The sequence below is a fragment of the Rhinatrema bivittatum genome, chromosome 5, assembly GCF_901001135.1.
Source record: "Rhinatrema bivittatum chromosome 5, aRhiBiv1.1, whole genome shotgun sequence".
Lineage (NCBI taxonomy): Eukaryota > Metazoa > Chordata > Amphibia > Gymnophiona > Rhinatrematidae > Rhinatrema > Rhinatrema bivittatum.
The window spans coordinates 45511933-45534080 of NC_042619.1; the positions used below are offsets into that span (position 1 = coordinate 45511933).

The window sequence follows — 22148 nt, forward strand, 5'->3', positions numbered from 1 at the left end:
TCCGATCGTTTATGTCGAATCAATTTTTTAAGTAAAAAAAAAATATGAGTTGCGTTTTACTAATGCGGTCAATCCGAATGCACACCCCTACTATTTACCCATTCCACCCCATTCATTGTTTTATAAATCTTAATCATATCCCCTCTTAGTCATCTCTTTTCCAAGCTAAGGAGCCATCATCTGTTTAGCCTTTCTCCATAAGGGTGCTTTTCCATCCCCTTTACCATTTTCGTCACTCTTCTCTGTGTCTTTTCCATGTCTGCTATGTTTTTTGTTTTTTTTTTTAACTATCTTTATTCAATTTTTCATAATAATAATACAACATTCACCTGTTGACCAAGAGAAAAGTAAATATAACACAGGGTTTTTTTTAGATGGGAGCAATCAGAACTGCACACAATACTGAAGGTACAGTCACATCATGGATCTATACAAGGGCTTTATGATATTCATAGTTTTGTTCTTTGTTATTTTCAAATAATTCCTAACACTCTATTTGCCTTTTTGACCACCACTACCACACACTAAGCTGAAAATTTCAATAGTATTATCCACAAGGACACCGAGGTCTTTTTCCTGGGTGGTGACTCCTAACACAGAATCCAGCATCGTATACCTGTAGTTGGGATTATTTTTCCCTATATTCATTATTGTGCAGTTGTCCACACTACATGGTATCTGCCATTTAGAAGCCCAGTCTCCTACTCTCACAAGATCCTTGCACAGTTCTTCATAATCCGCTGCCATTTTAACGACTCCAAACAATTGAGTATCATCCGCAAATCTGGTCACCTCCCTCATCATTCCTTTCTCCAGATCATTTATGAATATGCTAAATAGCACAGGTCCCAATATAGACCCCTAGGGCACTCCACTAACAACCTTTCTCCATTTGGAAAACTGATCATTTAGTCCTTCCTTCTCTTTCCTGTCATTTTATCAGTTACCAATCCACTGAAATGCAGATTTATAAATTTTATTTGTTTTAGTTCAAACACTTTATTATGTTTTTGCATAATAGAAAAAATAAACACAACAACAACTTGGAGTCTCCATGTACACTACACATCAAGAGACAGACAATAGAGAAGCAAAAAAACATAGTATACAGAATAAAACAATGGTATATAAAAAAGAAATATGCACATCTCAACAACAATTAAGGTAGTTTTTGCATTGAAGTCCAGATTTTAGGTATTGCAAAAGCCTGGTTAGCTTTCTCAGCATCAGCCATCTCGTATATATGAGTTATATAAACTGTATTCTACTAGAATGTAACATTTAACAGAAAGCAATCTTTCCAGCATGCTAAAATGGATTGACAGACTAGAGATAGCAATATATTCAATAAAATCCTATCAGGAGGGATAAAGTAGTACAAAGTGGCAGCCTTTAAAACAACAATAGAATATGAAAGAGGAAAATGAAAGGAGAAAATTTGTGAGACTATCTTCCAAACATTGACCCAAAAAGGCTGAACTACAGAACCAACAGAGGATAGAGAAAGAAGGATCTAATTTATGTAACTTTACAGGTATCCATAAAGTTCGATGTATGAGAACAAAAATAGATTGAGTTGGAGATGTAGATAGAGAACAATTACCTTTCCCCCAAAATAGTCCCACTGTTGAGCTGTTAAGAGTCATTGTAGTTAATGTTCCCAAATTTTTTCAATCCCCAGTGATGGTAGGCCAGGAGTATCCTTCAATGCTTTGTAGAAACTTGAAACAACATGTCCATTAGCTCATATTTGTAGACATTTATTCAAAATCTTAGGTGTACTACTAGATAAGGACTCCTGCTTATCACCTTTTCAAGACAAAACACAATGTCTTAATTGAAGGCATTGGAAATAATTGAAAGACGGAAGACCACATTTCACCAAAAGATCTTTGAAAGGCATAAAAACACTATCCTTCAAAACATGTTGAAGGGATTAAATTCCTCTGGACATCCATACATCCCAAGAAAAATACTTGCTTCCAATTTTGAAAAGATGATTACACCATAAAGGGCAATAAAGAGATTGAGCCCATTTGGTTACCTGTAACTCCTCTAGCAAAACAAGCACTCGATGGATGGAGTATAGTTGTTGAGAGTGGCCTTGAAAGGCCTTGCATTCTGTTGAGAACGGCCTCAAAAGGCCTTGAATTCTTTTGAGAATGGGGTGTTTAGTGTGCCCTTGGGCCTCAGCCCGACCCCAGACGAATCTAGGGCTGGAGCGAGGGGTGAAAGCATGCTCCAGCATGGCTGAACACGATCTTACCCACTTGCCAGGCCTGCAAGCTCCCAGAGCCAACAACATGTGATGTTGGTAGGGGAACGGTCCTCTGACTGTTCCGAGCCCTTTCGGACCTGCCGCTTGATCGGCATTGGAGCAGCAGGCCTGGCCTGAGGTTGAGGGTAGACGGAGGCCTTGACACGTAGACAGGACTGATGCGACGGCATCTCGGACAAGACTGGGCTGATGCGACGGCATCACAAGCATGACGAGGAACTTGATCCAAACAAGACAAGACATAAGGCAGGAGGACATTGGCACTGTCTCTCAGGGCACCCTACACAGCCCACCTTCATGGGCGGACCCAATGGGCTGGTCACGGACCATCCTGTCCCACTACTGAGAATGGGACGAGCGCAGGGCAGGCCCAGGCAAGGAGGAACTCCAATGACGAAGCCGGTGTCATCCGAAGCTTCCCCCAAGGCTGGTGGAAACGGACGCTCCAGGGCGCAGGGATGGATCCTACCTGTTGACCACTCCTAGGCCCAACAGGTCAGAAGGCCCGGAGCTCATGACGAAGACGCAGGGAAGAACATCCTGGCAGGCAGACAAAATAGGATGAGGAAGATCATGGCGGAACATCAGGACTTGGTCAGGGACCTCAGGCAAGACATCAAGACATGAAGATGTGGTACGAAGGCAGACGAGACGAGGAACTCCACGAAGAATAGAAAACCTTACAAGGCTCTGGCAGGCGGGATCTCCAGAGAGAACTCACGCTGATGCAAGGCAAAGACAGACTGAAGTAGAAGTCCTTTTATAGGGCTGCAGACCGGCGACTCCCTGGGAGGAGTTAGGCAGGCCCATGCCTAGCTGGCCCTATAACTAAGGAGAAGTGCTGCGGGCCGGCCCCTAGGGAAGGGCGTTGCTCAAACCAGGCAGTCCATGCAAGCACAAGCAGCCTCAGGCAGGCCCCACGGACATCAAGGCCTCCCAGCCCTGGAGCAAATCCTGGACAGTTCGCAGGTGAGGCCCTGGCTTGGAGCGGCCTCCAGGAAGAGGTAAGAAGCCTCCCGTAGCCCAGCTACAGGAGGGTTCATAACAATAGTATAGGATTAATATGTAAATAATTGGGGAGAGGAATGGTTGGAAAGTACAATAACAACAGAGGGGCAACTAAAGCATTTTCACAAATAAGCCAAGCAGGTAAGGGACAAGGGAAATCTTGCTCAAGTTAATAACATTCCTGGTTCAAGATAAAGGCATTATGATATGTATAAATCAGAAGCATCAACTTTTCTTTTGGATGCTTCAATGTACACAAGGCAAACCTTTCCTTTTCCAGAGAAACTCCATGAACACGTTTTCCCAGGATTTATAAAAGGAATGCAAAAAAAGTACAGGCATCATATGAAATACATAAAGGACTACAGGAACCACATTCATTTTTAGCGAGTCTAATCTACCCCATCAAGAAATATATAAAGGGAACCAGCAAGAACAAAGATCTTTTGCTTTGGACAGTAGAATAGCAGCTGTTTCTGACAGAGAAGATGCCAAGTCTATGTGAAATCATATTCCCAAATTTAATCCCAGAGGAGGACCATTGAAAAGAGAAATCAGAAAACATTGACTTAGAGCAGTAGATATTCAAAGGCATGACTTCAGGTTTTGTCCAATAATTTTGTACCCAGAAAATTTCCCAAAATCATCAATCATTTGCAATAAAGTAGGGAGGGAACTTTCAGGAAAGGAAAAATAAAAGAGAACATCATCAGGAATATTGAAAGTTTGTATTCCTGAGTACCAAAAATCAGACCAGAAATTTGGGGATTTGATGGATAACAATATCTATAGGTTCCATAGCAAGATTGAAAAGAAGCGTGGAAAGCGGGGAACTCTGGCAGGTACCCCTACCCGACGAAAAAAAGGAGGAGAAACAATTATTAATATATAAAAGTAGGGATGTGCATCGGGTGCCCGATCATTTGTGCTTTCGGGTTTGTGTGGTCGTAGGAAAATCTTGTTTTCCTGCGGATTGGCATTTTTTTTTAGTAAAAAATCATTTTTTGGCTTAGTGCGCGCTAACAAAAACTAACAAAAAAATAACAAAAATAAACAGTTTTTGTTAGTGCACGCTAACTCCCGTTAGCACGCACTAAGCCGAAAAATGAGTTGTCATGAAAAATTGTGGAAAATGTGATCTTTTTTCGATTTAACCGATATATAACGAATTAAGAAATATCATACAATATTTTAATTTGTTATAAAAATGATTCTCATCCCTATATAAAAGGGCCTTGGGTTCACTATAAAATATTCGGACCAATGTAGTAAAATGGGGACCAAAGCTCATCCATTCAATGACTTCAAACAAGTATGGCCACTCTACGCTGTTGAAAGCCTTTTCAACATCTAGAGAGGTAATGCCAGATAATCAATATGTTTGGTAGCATGTAATAGATGGCAAAATAAATGGGTCCTATCTGTGGAATTCCTTCCTCTCATGAAACTATTTTGATCAATATGAATTAGGGCTCTCAAAACAGATGCTAACCTCTTGGCTATCTCCTTGGCTTATCTTTCACAATCAACATTAATCAATGAGATTGGTCTATATTTTTTAACATCATGTGAATCTCTACCATGTTTGCCAAGGACTACCACAAGCACCTCTGCAAAGAGCCAATCATCTTGCCAGTGTCAAAGAATTCTTGATAAAGAGACATTATCTTCAGGATCAAAGCTATACTAAAGGTTTTACAAATTTCTACAGTGTACCCATCACTTCCTGGGGATTTACCAGATTGCAGTGACCAAATAGCTAAAATTAACTCTTGAGCACATAAAGGAGAGTCTAATTTATCTGTCAGAGTCTAAAAGAGTAGGTCCTTGAAATGTGGATAAGAAAGAGGAACATGAAACTTCCAAATTGGAATATTCTAAGGAATACAAGGAGGAATAATAATTTTGAAAATATTCAACAATATCTGACTCTTTGAAAAGACATTCATTTGTGTGTCCCAATCAAGGCATTAATCCTCCTTTTCTCTCTCCTTCCTCTCAAGTACATGGCCAAAGAATGACAAGCCTTATTGTTACAGGAATAACAGTGCATTTTCTTCATTAAAATAGAATTACCAGCCATATGACTAAGCAGGGTATTCTATTGCTATTTCAAGTTTTGATAACTCTAGCAGTAAAGAAGGCACTATATGGGATTTAGTGTGATTTTAATATCCTGTGTATAAGAACATAAGAACATAAGAAATTGCCATGCTGGGTCAGACCAAGGGTCCATCAAGCCCAACATCCTGTTTCCAACAGAGGCCAAACCAGGCCACAAGAACCTGGCAATAGAGATGTGAATCGTGTCCTCGATAGTCTTAACGATCGATTTCGGCTGGGAGGGGGAGGGAATCGTATTGTTGCCGTTTGGGGGGGTAAAATATCGTGAAAAATCGTAAAAAATCGAAAAAACGTAAAATCGCAAAACCGGCACATTAAAACCCCCTAAAACCCACCCCCGACCCTTTAAATTAAATCCCCCACCCTCCCGAACCCCCCCCCCAAATGACTTAAATAACCTGCGGGTCCAGCGGCGGTCCGGAACGGCAGCGGTCCGGAACGGGCTCCTGCTACTGAATCTTGTTGTCTTCGGCCGGCGCCATTTTCCAAAATGGCGCCGAAAAATGGCGGCGGCCATAGACGAACACGATTGGACGGCAGGAGGTCCTTCCGGACCCCCGCTGGACTTTTGGCAAGTCTTGTGGGGGTCAGGAGGCCCCCCCCAAGCTGGCCAAAAGTTCCTGGAGGTCCAGCGGGGGTCAGGGAGCGATTTCCCGCTGCGAATCGTTTTCGTACGGAAAATGGCGCCGGCAGGAGATCGACTGCAGGAGATCGACTGCAGGAGGTCGTTCAGCGAGGCGCCGGAACCCTCGCTGAACGACCTCCTGCAGTCGATCTCCTGCCGGCGCCATTTTCCGTATGGAAAATGGCGCCGGCCATACGCGTATGGCCGGCGCCATTTTCCGTACGAAAACGATTCGCAGCGGGAAATCGCTCCCTGACCCCCGCTGGACCTCCAGGAACTTTTGGCCAGCTTGGGGGGGCCTCCTGACCCCCACAAGACTTGCCAAAAGTCCAGCGGGGGTCCGGAAGGACCTCCTGCCGTCCAATCGTGTTCGTCTATGGCCGCCGCCATTTTTCGGCGCCATTTTGGAAAATGGCGCCGGCCGAAGACAACAAGATTCAGTAGCAGGAGCCCGTTCCGGACCGCTGCCGTTCCGGACCGCCGCTGGACCCGCAGGTTATTTAAGTCATTTGGGTGGGGGATTTAATTTAAAGGGTCGGGGGTGGGTTTTAGGGGGTTTTAGTGTGCCGGCTCACGATTCTAACGATTTATAACGATAAATCGTTAGAATCTCTATTGTATTGTGTTCCATAACGGTTTAAGACGATATTAAAATTATCGGACATAATTTTAATCGTCCTAAAACGATTCACATCCCTACCTGGCAATTATATTGTAAACAGCTATTGTAAACAGCTCTTCAAACGCTGTTTACTACACTTCGCTGTGAAGGCAATAATAACTCCTCTAAGCATTGCCTTATAGGCATCCCATTTAGTAGCATAGAGAAGTTGACAGGGATCATTGAAATGAAAAACCTCTTAATAAAACTCTCCATCATTCATAAAAAGTCATCATCCCCTAATAGGGAATTATTAAAATGTCACATGGTTGGACTAGGTCGCTCCAATATGGAAGACAGTAATAATGATATATCAGCATGGTCAGAAATAAAAATATTATGAATGCTAGCATCCAGTAAGGAATTTTGTGAGCTGGGGGTGTGGTCGCTTGCTCTAGAGAGATTGTGAGCCTTTGGATCATGGCACGGCTCAGGGAGGAGACCCAATACACACACCATGGGAGATGAGAGCATCCAAGCATGGGCAGAAGCTGGACCAAGGCTGGACCAAGATGAAGATGTGGAACATCAAGGAACTGGAACAAGGCAGGCTCAGACCTCCACTGGACCTGCATGCACAGGTGAGACCCAGCAATGCAATGCTGGTCTCAAGAGTAGCCCTCCTACCACTCAGTAGCCCTTTCAGACCCGCTGCTGGGGAACGACGAGTACCTGAGGCCAGATGGAGGCTGAGGGCAGGAATAAGATAACACATGGAACCCAGGAACTTGGAAGACTCAGACAAGGACTCAAGAAACTTGGAAGACTCAGACAAAGACTCAAGGAACTTGGAAGACTCAGACGAGGACTCGAGGACCTTGGAAGACTCAGACGAGGATTCAGGATTCAGGCACTAGTACAGGGTGAGTACTGCACTACAGCATGCCCTACAAATCCGCCCATGGCTGGTCACTGACCACGCCAGAAGTGAAGCAACTCCAGACGAGAAGGTGAAGACTTGGAACTGGTAATATATGAAGATTCAGAAGAGACCTGCACTGAGGTGTGCCCTACACAGCCACCCATGGCGAGTCACAGACAACACTGAAACAGAGCAGGTTCTGGCTTGAGACTAGGGCATGGATGGAAGCAGGAATAAGGAACTTCAAGACCAGAAACAAGATTCAAGACTCAGGATTTAAGACTCAGGATTCAAGGATTCAGAACTCGGATTCAGGAACAGACCTCAGCATTAAAAGCAAGGGCCTTAAGGAGACTTGCGCTGCAGACGTGAAGACAGACCTTGTGCCATGAAGCACCTTACACAACCCCCATGGGCTGGTCATGGACAACGATGGTGGCATGCCGGGAAAGGTAGGCAAACAGGAAACCTGGAAGCAGGAGGAAGAGCTGGAGATGGGAACATCAGACCCAGGACAGGAACATCAGAAACATGGACCATCAGGAACATGACCCATCAGGACACCAAAGAGATGATGAAGGAGCTCCAATGAAGAACAAGACCAGGAACATTCACAGGAGACCAGGAACATCGAACATGAAGACCATCAAGACTGGCGGAGACCACGGAGAACCTTGTATAGTGAAGGAAGCACAGACAACTGTGAGGATCCATGAGAAGGCCCTGAAGAGTGGAAGCAGAGCCCTTTTATAGGGCTATAGGAGTGATGAGACAGTGACATTATCATTTGGGACCATGGGTCTTTTCCCGCCGTTGGGCCTTTAAATGAAGTGCAGAGGTGCACTCGCCTAGAGAGTCCAGGAAAGGCAGAAGTGGGGAGACCACGTCAGCAGCGTTCCTACCGCAAAGATGAAGAAGTCGGTGGCGGCACTCTTGCTGCATGAGGAGGCAGATCAGTGGCAGCTCCCCTGCTGCACAGGGAGGCATGGTCGGCGACGGCTTCATGTCATACAGTGATGATCCCAGTAGTGGCTCCTGCTGCAAAGAAACAACAGCGACCCCTCCTGCCTCAGACAGTGGCATCAGGCCGTGAGGAGCAGCAGTGATGGTCTGGGGCAGCCTAGACCATAAGAAGGAAAAGACCTGTGATGGCATCAGACTGGGGAGGAGGAGAAGACAGTCAGGCACCGGCCCAACTGCACGAAGGTGAGAGGCTGCTCGCGGGATGGGGTCCATGAGCAGCATCGTAACAGGAAGGAAGGAAGAAGAGAGTTGGAAATCAAAAAGTAGTCAATTCTTGAATAGGATTGATGGGCATTGGAGAAAAAGGTATAATTTCTTTCAGTAGGATGACATAACATCCAAGGATTAGATATAGATAGACCTACTGCTATGATAAGATCCTTGAGAATGTTAGGGAGCAAGAAGATGATAATTTGGTGCAGTATTGTCTATCCATAGTTAAATCAGAGGTAAATTAAGATCTGCATCAAATATAAGAGGCAGGTCTGCTCTAGCATGGACAATCCTAGTAAGATCCTGAGAAAAATGGACATTCAAAGGATGGTACATAATTATTAAGGACAGCAACTTTAGTTGAGCCTACCTCCATAATAAGTCGTGCCCATCGACTCTGAAGATCAGATTTTTGGCTAATTATTTTAGCAGTAAAGGACTAATTCATTAAAATGGCTACCCCTTTCTTCTTATTCACTGCAGGTGAGAGATAACACTCCTGTAATTAGCCTTTGGATAGTTTAATATTTCATGATGGGAAATTTTCTTGTAGCAAATAAATATCTGCTCCTGCCCTCTTCAAAAATGTCATATAGGTATCATTTCATAGGATGGTTAATCCATTCACATTCAATGAAAATAACTTGAAATCATTAGCCATGAGTGTAATATCAGGGAAAGATGGAGCCATATAATACATTCCTTATGCATATGCCACTGGAAATGATATGGACAAACAGAGGACTGAAAGTGAGAAAAAAAGGGCTCTTGAAATATCAAGATATACAGTAAAAAGGAGACGTTTCCAAGCATGAGTAATAACATTAAACATAAATGTAGCCGTTATAAAGCTATAAAACTGGAGGCAAAATGAGGGAATGGGGGTGAAAAAGACAGTTGACATTGACCAGCTTTAAAATGAACAATAATAAAAGTAAAAATAAAATAAGGCCCCAAAAGTTTACAATCACCAGGAGACAAAACATTTAAACAGGATTAAAGTCTTTATAAAATAAGCTAGCAGGAGGTACAAGGGAGGAAAGCTTGTTACCTCTCTGAAAGCTGTGAAATTCTTTTCCTGTCTGTTTGAATGCTTTGCAGCCACAGTGAGTCCACCGGGGGTGAGATAATTAACTTACCCCGACGGGACCAGCTGGAGCAATGTCACTGTGAGAGGCGGGACCCGGAAGCAGAAGATAAAATCTGCCTGCTAGTGGCGCACAGCAGATGCCGGCGCGCCGCCAAAGCCGCTCGTGCCTAAGGGGCAAGTGGCTGTGACTGGCTTTGTCTGGCTTCGCCCAGTCTTCAAATGATCTTCGATGATCTATGCAATTTTTGAAAAATCTAAGAACACTACTTTAGGTAGGATTAATTACTTTATTGTTTTCCACTTGTTTCTCTTCTTCACCTGATCTCCATAAGTATAACCTTTTTTATATTGTACAAGTAAGCCACCTATACTGTTTTTCCTTTGTATGTTACTTGTTATTAAATTTACCTTCAAAATATTCCATATACCAAATGGAAGGCAAAAGTAAAGCTTTCCATAGGGACTGTGTTAGTTCAAATGGGGCAAAGAACAGTGTCAGAGTGGCTAGGTACTCCTCTACAATCCCCAGTAGAATTGACTGCTGTGGGGGACAGTTTAGAGTGGAATTCACCCCACCAGGTCTTATAAACTTCTTTAAGTCTGGGGCAACGGCAATACCTCCCCCTCCTGGTAATGAAGGGATAATTCCCTTAGAAAATCCAGGAAAAATACAAGAACCCCTTAGTGGCACTGAGACATTTGAGGAAGAACAAAAATTAATGGAAGTTCTGCAATTAAATAAAGGGAAAATAATTTTAGATGATAAAAGTCAAGACTCTATTGATACACCTGTCTTGGGAGCAATAGGAGATACCCCTCTGATGCCTGATAAAGAAAGTACTCCGAAGTCTGATAAATCTAGAATACTTAAACAGCAAGATTTAGTGCTAGCTTCAAAACCTACCACTTTTAAAGTGGCTATTCGAAAACCAGCAAATATAACACTAGAATCCTTGTGGAACTATATAGCAAAATTGGACTCCGCAATCACAAATTTAACTGAAGCTGTTCTGGTAACTAATAACTCTGTAAAGGAAAATTCTAGAAAGTTAGAATATGAACAAAAAGAAATGCGAGAGATGGAAAATTGTATAACACAAGTAGAAAAAAATTCAGAGCCAGCAGTTAAAAACAGAAATAGAGTACCAGAAAAGATTTGAAAATCTAGAAAATTCAGTAAGAGCTTTAAACTTAAGAGTTATTCGAAATCTATATAACACAAATTTTAAAAATTCCAGAACACTGTCATCCAGTAATTGTTAGAGCCTTTTATTTTGGCCCAAGGAAAAAAGTTTTAGAGCAGATGGTAGTGCTACAAGAGGAAAAAGTACAAGAAAAGTCAGAAAACAAGATATTAGAATCTTTGATTAATATCTCAGATATATTACAGAAATCACAAGAAGAACTTCAAGTTACAGATAGAAGGACTTTATTGATCCAATTTGCTTTCATCTCAGACAAGGATAATGTTGTTACGATCCCCCCTGTTGCTGCGCTACAGGAGGTATCTTACCTTCCCTCCGGAGGCCGCTTCGAAGCCAGGGCCTTGCCTGTGCACATACAGGATTTGCTCCAGGGCCTGGGAGGCCTAGCTGTTCCTGAGGCCTGCCTGTGGCTTGCTTGGCTGCGTTTGGACTTCCTGTTCGGCCACTCCCTTCTCCCTAGGGCCCGCAGCTCTCCACCCCAGTTATAGGGCCAGCTAGGGGCAGTCCTGGCAAACTCCTCCCAGGGAGTTGCCTACATCCTGCAGTATAAAAGGACTCTCATTTCACTTGCTACTTGCCTTCGGATTGGCTTTACACATTGCTGTGTCCTGTCTGCTGATCCAGGTCCTCTGTGGTCTGCCTTGCTTTGATGGCTCCTTGTCCTGTCTCTGCCTTGATGTCTGCTCCTAATGTTTCCTGATCCAGTTCCGGTTGTTCTGCCCTACGTCTTCGTCTGGCTCCTGAGCCTTCTGTCCTGTTGGGCCCTGGAGTGGCCAACAGGAGGGATTCGTCCCTGTGCTCTGGAGCTTCCCTTCCTGCCAGCTGATGGGGCTTCGGATGTCATTGGTCCCGGCCTCGGAGTTCCTTCTTGCCTGGATCTTTCCTGCGCTCTCCTGTTCTCAGCGTGGTCCGCGACCAGCCTTCCTGGGCTGTGTAGGGCGCGTATGGGACAGGGTGGTCTGTGACTCAGTCCCGCGGGTGGGCTGAGTAGGGCGCCCTGAGGGACAGTGCCCATGTCTTCCTTCCAGCCCTTGCCTCTGATGTCTCTGCACCAGCCCTTGCCTCTGATGTCTCTGCACCAGCCCTTGCCTCTGATGTCTGCACTAGCCTTCGTCTAAGATGTCTTCCGTGTATTAAGGACTCTGTCTGCCCTCGTCCTCTGTCCGGCCTGCCGCCCTTTGCCGTTACCCAGCGGCAGGTCCGAAAAGGCTTGGAACAATCGGAGGACCGTTCATCAACTAACATTGCGTTGCTGGTTGTCATGGGAGTGCAGGTCCGGCTGAGGGTCAGACTCCGCTCCTTAATCCCTGCTTCTGTTCCTGCCTGCCTCACCATGCCAGCACCAGCTCACCTCCCACGGTGTGGCTGGGGCTCCTCCCTAGCTCTCGCCGTGGCCCAAGGGCTCACACCACCTGCTTTAGAGACGGCCGTGCTCCTCGTGCCTACGATTGTACCCGAGGGCGCCCAAACCCTCGGCCCATCAGCGGCATGGCGGACGCGCCCGTAACAAATGTAATGAAATTCTTTTTTCGAAATAGATTAAAAGAATTTTATGGGCAAAGAATCTGGATATGTCCAGATGTGATATGGAGTACTCAACTCTGGAGAAAACAATTTCTAGCCCTGAGGAAAGAAGTAATAGATAAAGGAGGTTCCTTCTTACTTAAATACCCTTGCAGGTGTGCCATAGATTATAAAGGGAAAAAATATCTTTTTACTGATCCTGACCATTTTAAGGGTCTTCTTGTAGATTACAACTCCGGTTAGATAGCAAAGTAGGAGTAAATTGTACATTTTTTTTCCTTATAAATGATTTCCGAATATTAAATATAAATCGCTTTATGTTGTGGTTATCACTTAGATTTATCTTCTGTTTAGTAAAAGACTTGCATGTGAGATAATATTATTATTCAATTACTAAAAAAAAAAAAAAGGGGTGATTGTATGTATTTATTATCTTTATATATGTTTTTATAATATTACATATGACAAGATTGTTATTCCCTGTAATTCATATTGAAAATTCATAAAATTAATTAAATAAATAAATAAATAAATAAATAAGCTAGCACAAGAAAATGTTTTTGGAGAAGTATGATCAATTGTAATGTTCCATTTAGCTAATTTATTGAAATGAAGTACAAAACTAGAAAAAAGTGTCCATCTCAAATAGGAAGTCTAAGGAGGCAAACATAGGTCACTGAATTATATCAATCTCCAAAGTACGGAAAGTATGCAAGTGTACTGCCATTAAGGAGCAGAGTAATTAGGCGACGGATAACAAAATAGAATGAATAGCCTCCCAGGTACAATGTCACACCTCAAACCAAGTAGAAAAGCTTGTACAGCATGTAAAGCACCCACTGTCAATACAGAAAAGGAAAATTCAACGAATGTCCATGCCAGTAGGAGAATGATCAGCCAAGTATTTACGTAGTTCAGCGGGATCAGTAAAATTACAAGTCTCATTATTAAAAGCTATCCGCATTCTCACAAGGTAGAAAATATCAAATTGAGCTAGCAATGCTTGCAGCTGGGGGTCAAAGAGCTAGAAATTGTTTGTAACAGGTAGCAGTAGATTTAGTAAGAGCAGCAACAATAAACATTCTGTGGCCTTGCTACATCAACGGTGCTTTTGTTCTAACGCTCTGCAAAATAGTAATTGCCTGTTGACAAAGGAGAACCTTAAAAATAAAAGGCCTGGGATACTTCCTGGTCTGAACATTGCAAGAGTGATCTGATCTGCTCACTTTACCTCAAACGGTCTTGAAAAACTAAGAGCCAAAAGTTGGGGAACAAAGCCTTAAATCAAATTTATCGGATCTTGACCTTCAGCCCTTTCTGTTAAGCCTAGTACAAACACATTACTTCTGCGGCTGTGATTATTAGCTTCCTAAAGATCCCTTTTCAATTCTTTGATAATCTTGCAATTGTGCTCTGCACCAAGTAGTTCATCCTCCATATAGGGCAATCTTCCCTCTACCTCCTCCGTGCATTTTTGGAACAAAGAAAGCTTAGTTGATATTACAGCCAGTTTGCTTTTAAAGTCTTGTCCTGCTTTGCTGTTGACCTTGAGCATGTCTTACAGTGTGAGAAGCTCCACCATTATAGAAGCCAGCAATTCTGGGGTTTCTTTGGTGGACCCATTTTGAAGGGAGATAGTGGATCAGATTTTGATCATTTAGCACCGCAAGCAATTGTGAAGACAGAGTCAATTTTATGTTATTTGCCACTTGACAAAGTAAGAAATCGAATGAGGCAAGTCTCCAAGTTATTGATCAAAGAAAAAATGTAGAATTGGCGCCATGATCTTGATCTATATGTTGGAGCTGTGAAGCAATGCATCCATCCTAGTTGGCACCAAAGACATGCCCCCCAATGCAGATTTATTTTAGTGGTAAAAATGATCTTGAAATCTGACATTTTTGTGATATGGAATAGTTGATATTGTCCATGGCTTCAATGCACAAAATAGATGCCAATTTTTTTTTTCTTTCAATACCCTGAATTTGTTTGGACATACTGATTTACAACGCTGAAATGATTTCAGTGTCTCTCATTCAAAACTATCTTTTTTGCAAAGAGCATTACAGCCTTATTTCTATGAAGAAAAAACTTGAACACAGTACAGTGCAACCTGCAGAGAAGTTCTAGCCACCTGTGGTATCCTTTATTTTCCCACAAATTGACATTATAACTTGATCAACTAGATTTATTTCAATGGAACCACATTATTCAACAGTTCAACCAGAGTTTGAGGTTACTTCTTAGTAAACTGAACTGCACTGTATACATTGAAAATTGTGGAGATGAACTATATGGCTTCATCTTTAAGAAGCTACATCCTGTCACAAACAGGAGCACTCTCTCCCAGGATTACCATTGCATTTTCATAGAAACATAGAAACATAGAAATGACGGCAGAAGAAGACCAAACAGCCCATCCAGTCTGCCCAGCAAGCTTTCACACTTCTTTTTTTCATACTTAGCTGTTACTCTTGGCCCTTATAAGTAACTTTTTTGTTCTATTTCCCTTCCACCCCCGCCATCAATATAGATAGCAGTGCTGGTGCTGCATCTAAGTGAAGTATCTTGCTAGTTGTTTAGGGTAGTAACCGCCGTAATAAGCAAACTACCCCAACCTTGTTTACCCAGCCTGTGCAATTCAGTCCTTATTGGTTGTTGTCTGAATATAAATCCTTTTTTCTTTATCCCCCCCTGCCGTTGAAGCAGTGAGCTGCACTGGATATGTATTCCAAGTGAAGTATCAGGCTTAATTGATTCTGGGTAGTAACCGCCGTAACAAGCAAGCTACTCCCCTGCTTTTTTCTGGATGCAAATCCTTTTTTCCACATTTCCTCTTGCCGTTGAAGCATAGAGCAATGTTGGTGTCACATTAATCATGTGTATGTTTATTGAATAAGGATATTAATCTCCAGGTAGTAGCCATCATTCCCGCAAGGCACCCCCATGCCTCTTCTCTTCATTCATATCCTCTAGACTTTATGGATCCACAGTGATTATCCCACACCCCTTTGAAATCCTTCACAGTTTTGGTCTTCACCATTTCCTCCGGAAGGGCGCTCGAGGCATCCACCACCCTCTCCGTGAAGAAATGCTTCCTGACATTGGTTCTGAGTCTTCCTGGAAAGGAATCTTTCCAGGAAGACTCAGAACTGGAAAGGAATATGACGAGTGAGGTTATCAAATTTGCGAACGATACAAAATAATTCAGAGTAGTTAAATCACAAGCAGATTGTGATACATTTCAGGAGGACCTTGCAAGACTGGAAGATCGGGCTTCCAAATGGCAGATGAAATTTAATGTGGACAAGTGCAAGATGTTACGTATAGGGAAAAATAACCTTTGCTATAGTTACACGATGTTAGGTTCCATGTTAGGAGCTACCACCCAGGAAAAAGATCTAGGCATCATAGTGGATAATAATTTAAAATCATTGGCTCAGTGTGCTGCAGCCATCGGCCCGAGTGCAGGAGATCACAGCAGGACCCCGACTGGACCACCAGGAACACTTGGCAAATCCTGGGGGGGGTCAGGAGGGTGGGGGATTTATTCGTTAGATACGTTGTATTCGTGGGGGTTCGCCATACGTTTCGTGACCCCACAAATATATCGAATAGGGACATATACGTTGTTGATTCCCAATATGACAACAATGAATGCACACCCCTAGCCCTAACCTCTTCAGCCTTTCCTCACAGGGAAGCTGTTCCATCCCCTTTATCATTCTGGTCGCCCTTCTCTGTACCTTCTCCATCGCAACTATATCTTTTTTGAGATGTGGTGACCAGAATTGTACACAGTATTCAAGGTGCGGTCTCACCATGGAGCGATATAGAGGCATTATGACATTTTCCATTTTATTAACCATTCCTTTCCTAATAATTCCTAACATTCTGTTTGCTTTTTTGACTGCTGCAGCACACTGAGCCAACGATTCCAAGTATTATCCAGGAGTCCCCCCCAAGACTTGCCAAAAGGGACAAAGACTTTAGATTAACTGGGATGTTTAAAAGGCACCAACTGGGATGTTTAAAAGGCACCAATTCAAGGGTAGTAGAATTGGTGCCTCTTAAACATCCCAGTCTAATCTAAAAGTCTCTGTCCCTAAAACATTCCAAAGAAAATTCAATGGTAATCCTGGGAGAGAGTGCCCTTGTTTGTGACAGGAAGTAACTTCTTAAAGATGATGATTTTGATCCTGGAACTCCTTCACAAAGTCCTCGATATCTTTGCTGATTTTCCAAACAGGGGCTTTACATACATCAACAAAAGGGAAAACTTTGGGTCATTGCAATATTCATTAGTGGTGTGCATTCAGTCCCTACGTATTGGCAATCTGCAACGGATGTGGCCATATTTGTTGTATTCGTGGGGAAGCGAAATGTATCGCAATTCCCCACGAATACATGAATCTTCGCCGAATTATTCAGCCGCCTAAAGAAACCAATTTAAACAACCCCCCCACCCTCCTGACCCCCCCCCCCCAAGACTTACCAAAACTCCCTGGTGGTCCAGCAGGGGGGGGGGGGGCCGGGAGCCATCCCCTGCACTCACACCCTCAGTGCTGGTTTCAAAATGGCACCGATAGCCTTTGACCTACTATGTCACAGGGGATGTCACAGGCCATCGGTGCCATCTTGTGCTCCTATCATGTTGCAGGGGCTGACAAATGGCACCGGTAGCCCCTGTAACATAGTATGGGCAAAGGCTATCGGCGCCATTTTGATTACTGGCAGCCGACGGTCCGAGTGCAGTAGGTCGCTTCTGGACCCCCACTGGACTTTTGGCAAGTCTTGTGGGGGTCAGTAGGGTCCCCTAAGACTTGCCAAAAGTCCCTGGTGGTCCAGCGGGGGTCCGGGAGCGACCTCCTACACTCAGACCGTCGGTTGCCAGTAATCAAAATGGCACCGATAGCCTTTGCCCATACTATGTCACAGAGGCTACCGGTGCCATTGGTCATCCCCTGTCACATAGTAGGAGCACAAGATGGCACCGATGGCCATGTGACAAGGGCTGACCAATGGCACCAGTAGCCCCTATGACATAGTAGGTCAAAGGCTATCGGTGCCATTTTGAAACCAGCACTGAGGGTGTGAGTGCAGGGGATGGCTCCGGGCCCCCCCGCTGGACCACCAGGGAGTTTTGGTAAGTCTTGGGGTGGTCAGGACGGTGGGGGAACGAATCGAAATGGATGTATTAATGAATCGGGGAGCCATACGGCCGAATGCAAAGTATCCGCCCGCCCCCCCCCGATGAATCAGAATCCCGAATGCAACATATGGCATCCCTCTGCACATCCCTAATATTCTAATATTCATCAACTGAGCTGCTAGTGGGAGTATACAAACTAAAGTTTAGAAAAATAAACTATATGGGCTTTATTCATAAGATTTTTAACCCAGGTATAGAATGGGGAAAAGTTATTCCTGAATAAAGTTCTATAGGTGCTAATTGTAGTCACAGGGAATGCATTTTTCAAACTGATTTCTGAGGGTGAAAATCATTTTAGCCATGTAAAAGGATGGTCAACAGTGCACATGTTGTTCTACAATGCATTGGTTTTCAGCCATATTGAGAAAAGACATTCTTGGGAATGTGTTTAGGTCAGGGTGAAAGAGCATGCATACAGATGACATTTTGAAAGATGCATACTTTTCCAGCAAAAGTCTTCTTATATAAAAAGTAGGCACAACTGTCTATGTGTAATTTGCACCCATGAAATTTTAAGAGTGAAATTCCTCGCATACTTTTTGTTTACAAATTGGTTCAGAGACTGCAGATAAAAAGTAGCCATGGACTTTGTATCCATACAGTTTGAATATTGCCACAGCATTTCCAAATTATTATGCCCAAAACTTTGTATTTTCTAATATATTAGGACATATATTTTCAAATTTCCCTGAAAACAAACATGCTGTGATTAATTCAGTCCAGAAAATGAAATTTATGATGATGGTATTCTTAAATATATGGCTACTCCAAAACAGTTTGACTTTTCTAAGTTAAAATAACAATTTATTAAATAAGTTTCAAAAGTCCTAAATGATTTTATCTTGCAATAAATCAAATGCATTCATTTCACTATATCTAGAAATTCTGAAAGATTGAAAACAATCCAGTTATGTGAACCAGAAAAATATTAAGAACTACAACTAGAGAGCTGCAAACTAATGATTTCTTGCCATGAATACAATATAGGAAAAACGTACAGAAAAAGTACCTAAAAAGTATAGACATGTGGAAGAATAAATTTAAACGATGAGCATATTGTAAAATAACATCATAAATATCTACATGACCTTTTCAATATGAACAGTATTGCACTCATAACAGCATCAAAGTTAATAACATTTCTTACCTTCAGTATGCAAAGCAGAAACATAAGTCCAGTTATATCTTTTCACAATGTCTACCATAGCCCGAGCTTGCAGAGCATCTGAAGGTACAACTCGCATGAAGTATTTGAATAGGGTTTTGTCACTCAAATCCATACTTGTAGCGGAATATGCAATTTGAGGTATATTGAAAAGCTGCAACAAGTTCTGAACTTGAATTGCCACAGAACTGGAACCAGGTCCTATGACTCCAACTATTGGTTTCTTAGATCGAGACGGTGATGAAGATCCATCAGTGCAGTGCACCAGTCCTTCCTCTTCTTCAGATGAAATAAGAGAGTCTCTTATGAATTCAATACTTTGCTCAAGAGCTACTGCAGAATTCCAACATGAATCCCTTATTTCACAGCCTAGCGTTATGTTTGGCAACAGTGTTGGGTCTGAATTAATTCTGTCAAGAACATGAAGCATTGCTTCCACTCTCTGTATTCCATACTGCTCCCTCACTTCTCCACACTTCCTCTCATGAACTTTATCAGCATTTGGCTGGTGGTGAACAGAAAATAATGCTCCAATGATGATATCACCAGGCATGTATGCAACCACCCTCCTTTCATTGGACTGTGCAGAAACCAGAAAGACTAAGTCCCCTGGTGCATCTTCCTTAAAGAATAGGATTAGAAGAAACAGGTAGAAGACCATTTTAGAGCGTAAGGTTAAGCTGCTAGAGATGACATTACAGAATAAAATGGTGAATTTTTACAAGTAGATAGCAAGTCTTTTAGTTAAGAGCAGCAATAAATTGCTGGCTAGCCAGGCATTCCCAAACGTCCTTTAATGAATGGACCATCATCATCTCAAAAGGAATATCTATGTAGAACATCACATGGGACCAGACTCTTCATAACCTTATAAAAAGAGAGAAGAGAATGTGATAAATACTAGGTACAATTCAGTATAATACCATCTCAAGATAACTTAAGGAAAATCTTACTTTATAAAGGAGTAATATATAATTTTTAAGTACCCTGCCAGTGCCTATATTTACTTATGCTTAAGCATTGCAAAATAACACATCCTGCATATAGTTGATAAAGGATGGGGTATTTTTTGCAAATAGTCTGACAGATGTGAAAACACTTAGGGATTGATTCATTAAGGCATGTTGAACAACATGTGTGCCAATAAATTTTACTGCATACAAAAAATGTCATGTTAAACAGTACACACTACTAATTTAGCATGGACGAAATCCCATGAAAAATTGTTTAAGTGTGTTTACATCAAATTTTAATACAACCACTTATTCAAATTAAGTAAATAGGAGGGTAGAATGAGCTGATTGACCATAATCCCCCTATTTACAAAAATGTGCTTTCAGTAGGAAAATTAAAATTTCCCATTGAGTGGTTACTTCTGGTGGAAGGTTAGTTTTAGAACCTCCTTGCATGCATTATCCATTTTCAGAAGTGAAATGAGAAACGTCCATAGTCTCAGAGCAATCATTACCCTCCACGAAGTGTCTCCCTCACACCTTTATCAAACCTCTCCCTCTTCCTGGCTACTCCTTGCTGATCATCTCTTCTGATCCTCCTTGAATTGTCTCTTTCTTGACATCCTCCTAACAACTCCTACCCTCAACTGGCAGGAAGATAGCTTCTCAACTTCCTTCTGCTGCTTTTCCATCAGGATACACAATGTCATTCTCCATAGCTTCATACTTTGACCTGCTTGAGCTGCAAGCCATGTGGTTTAAAGAGTAAAGCAATGGAAAGTGGCAAAGAGAATGCAGATGGCAAGTTATCAAGAGGCAGGTATGAGGCTCTCCTCCTGCCAGCATGGTGCTGGGAGGTCATTGGAATGGGGCATATCCAAATAAAAGAGTGCTTTATCAGGAGGGAGGGGAAGAGGGCAGAAAGAGAGCTCTTGGGGAAGGTGGGCAATTATTTCAGATGGGATGTCTGATAATTCTTTTATGAGGAAAAATGTATTATTAGATTCCATATATCAGGAATGGCCAACTCTGGTCCTCAAGAGCCACAATCAGGCCAGGATTTCAGGATAGCCACAATAAATATGCATGAGGTAGATTTGCATACAATAGAGGCAATAAATGCACATTTATGTCACGCATATTCATTCTGGAGTTCCTGAAAACCTGAGCTCTTTGTGACTCTCGAGGACCCCTGCCATAATTTTTCAATCCTCTAGCTTTTTAAATTATCTAGGACAATTGAAAAACATATGTTGTTAATAGATTTTATAATCATAAGTACACAAAATATTTAATAGAATTCAGAAAAATTCTAAATAAATAAATAAAATCATAGATACCAGTGCCTAAGGGTCAGGTTTTTTCCTCTAAAGTAACACCTCATCTTTTCTGACTATATCTATATTTATGGGCGGATTTTAAGAGCCCTGCTCGCGTAAATCCGCCCGGATTTACGCAAGCAGGGCCTTGCGCGCCGGTGCGCCTATTTTACATAGGCCTACCGGCGCGCGCAGAGCCCCGGGACTCGCGTAAGTCCCGGGGTTTTTCGAGGGGGGCGTGTCGGGGGCGTGTCGGGGCGGGGCCGATCGGCACAGCATTCTCGGGGCGGGACGCGGCGTTTCGGGGGCGGGCCCGGGAGCGTGATTTCGGCCCGTGGTGGTCCGAGGGCGTGGCCGCGCCCTCCGGAACCGCCCCCAGGTCCCGGCGCGCTAGAGGCCCGCTGGCGCGCGGGGATTTACTTCTCCCTCCGGGAGGCATAAATCCCCCGACAAAGGTAGGGGGGGGTCTAGATAGGGCCGGGGGGTGGGTTAGATAGAGGAAGGGAGGGGAAGGTGAGGGGAGGGCGAAAGCGAGTTACCTCCGAGGCCGCTCCGATTTCAGAGCGGCCTTGGAGGGAACGGCGGCAGGCTGCGCGGCTCAGCGCGTGCTGGCTACACGAAATCGGCAGCCTTGCGCGCGCCGATCCAGGATTTTAGCGGCTAAGCGCGTATCTACTAAAATCCAACGTACTTTTGTTTGCGCCTGATGCGCCAACAAAAGTACGTGAAGGTGCGCTTTTTGAAAATCTACCCCTTAATGTTGATTGAGATGATTCTAATACATGAATATAATGGCAAAATTACAGCAGTACACCCAATGTACTTGTGTTAATTTACAGTGATAAAACAAATAAGAAAAGATTTCAGAAATGTCTTACATTTATAT

The 22148-nt window shown here is 43.1% G+C and overlaps 1 protein-coding gene across 2 annotated transcripts in view; it reads right to left on the reverse strand.

Moving 5' to 3' along the window:
• Positions 1-19651, reverse strand: part of GRM5 (glutamate metabotropic receptor 5) — a 933671-nt gene extending 914020 nt beyond the window's left edge. For both annotated transcript variants that reach the window (XM_029602292.1, XM_029602291.1), the window contains exon 1: positions 18973-19651. In XM_029602292.1, the coding sequence (XP_029458152.1) occupies positions 18973-19651 (679 nt within the window). The remainder of the gene's footprint in view (positions 1-18972) is intronic.
• Positions 19652-22148: the final 2497 nt, after the last annotated feature.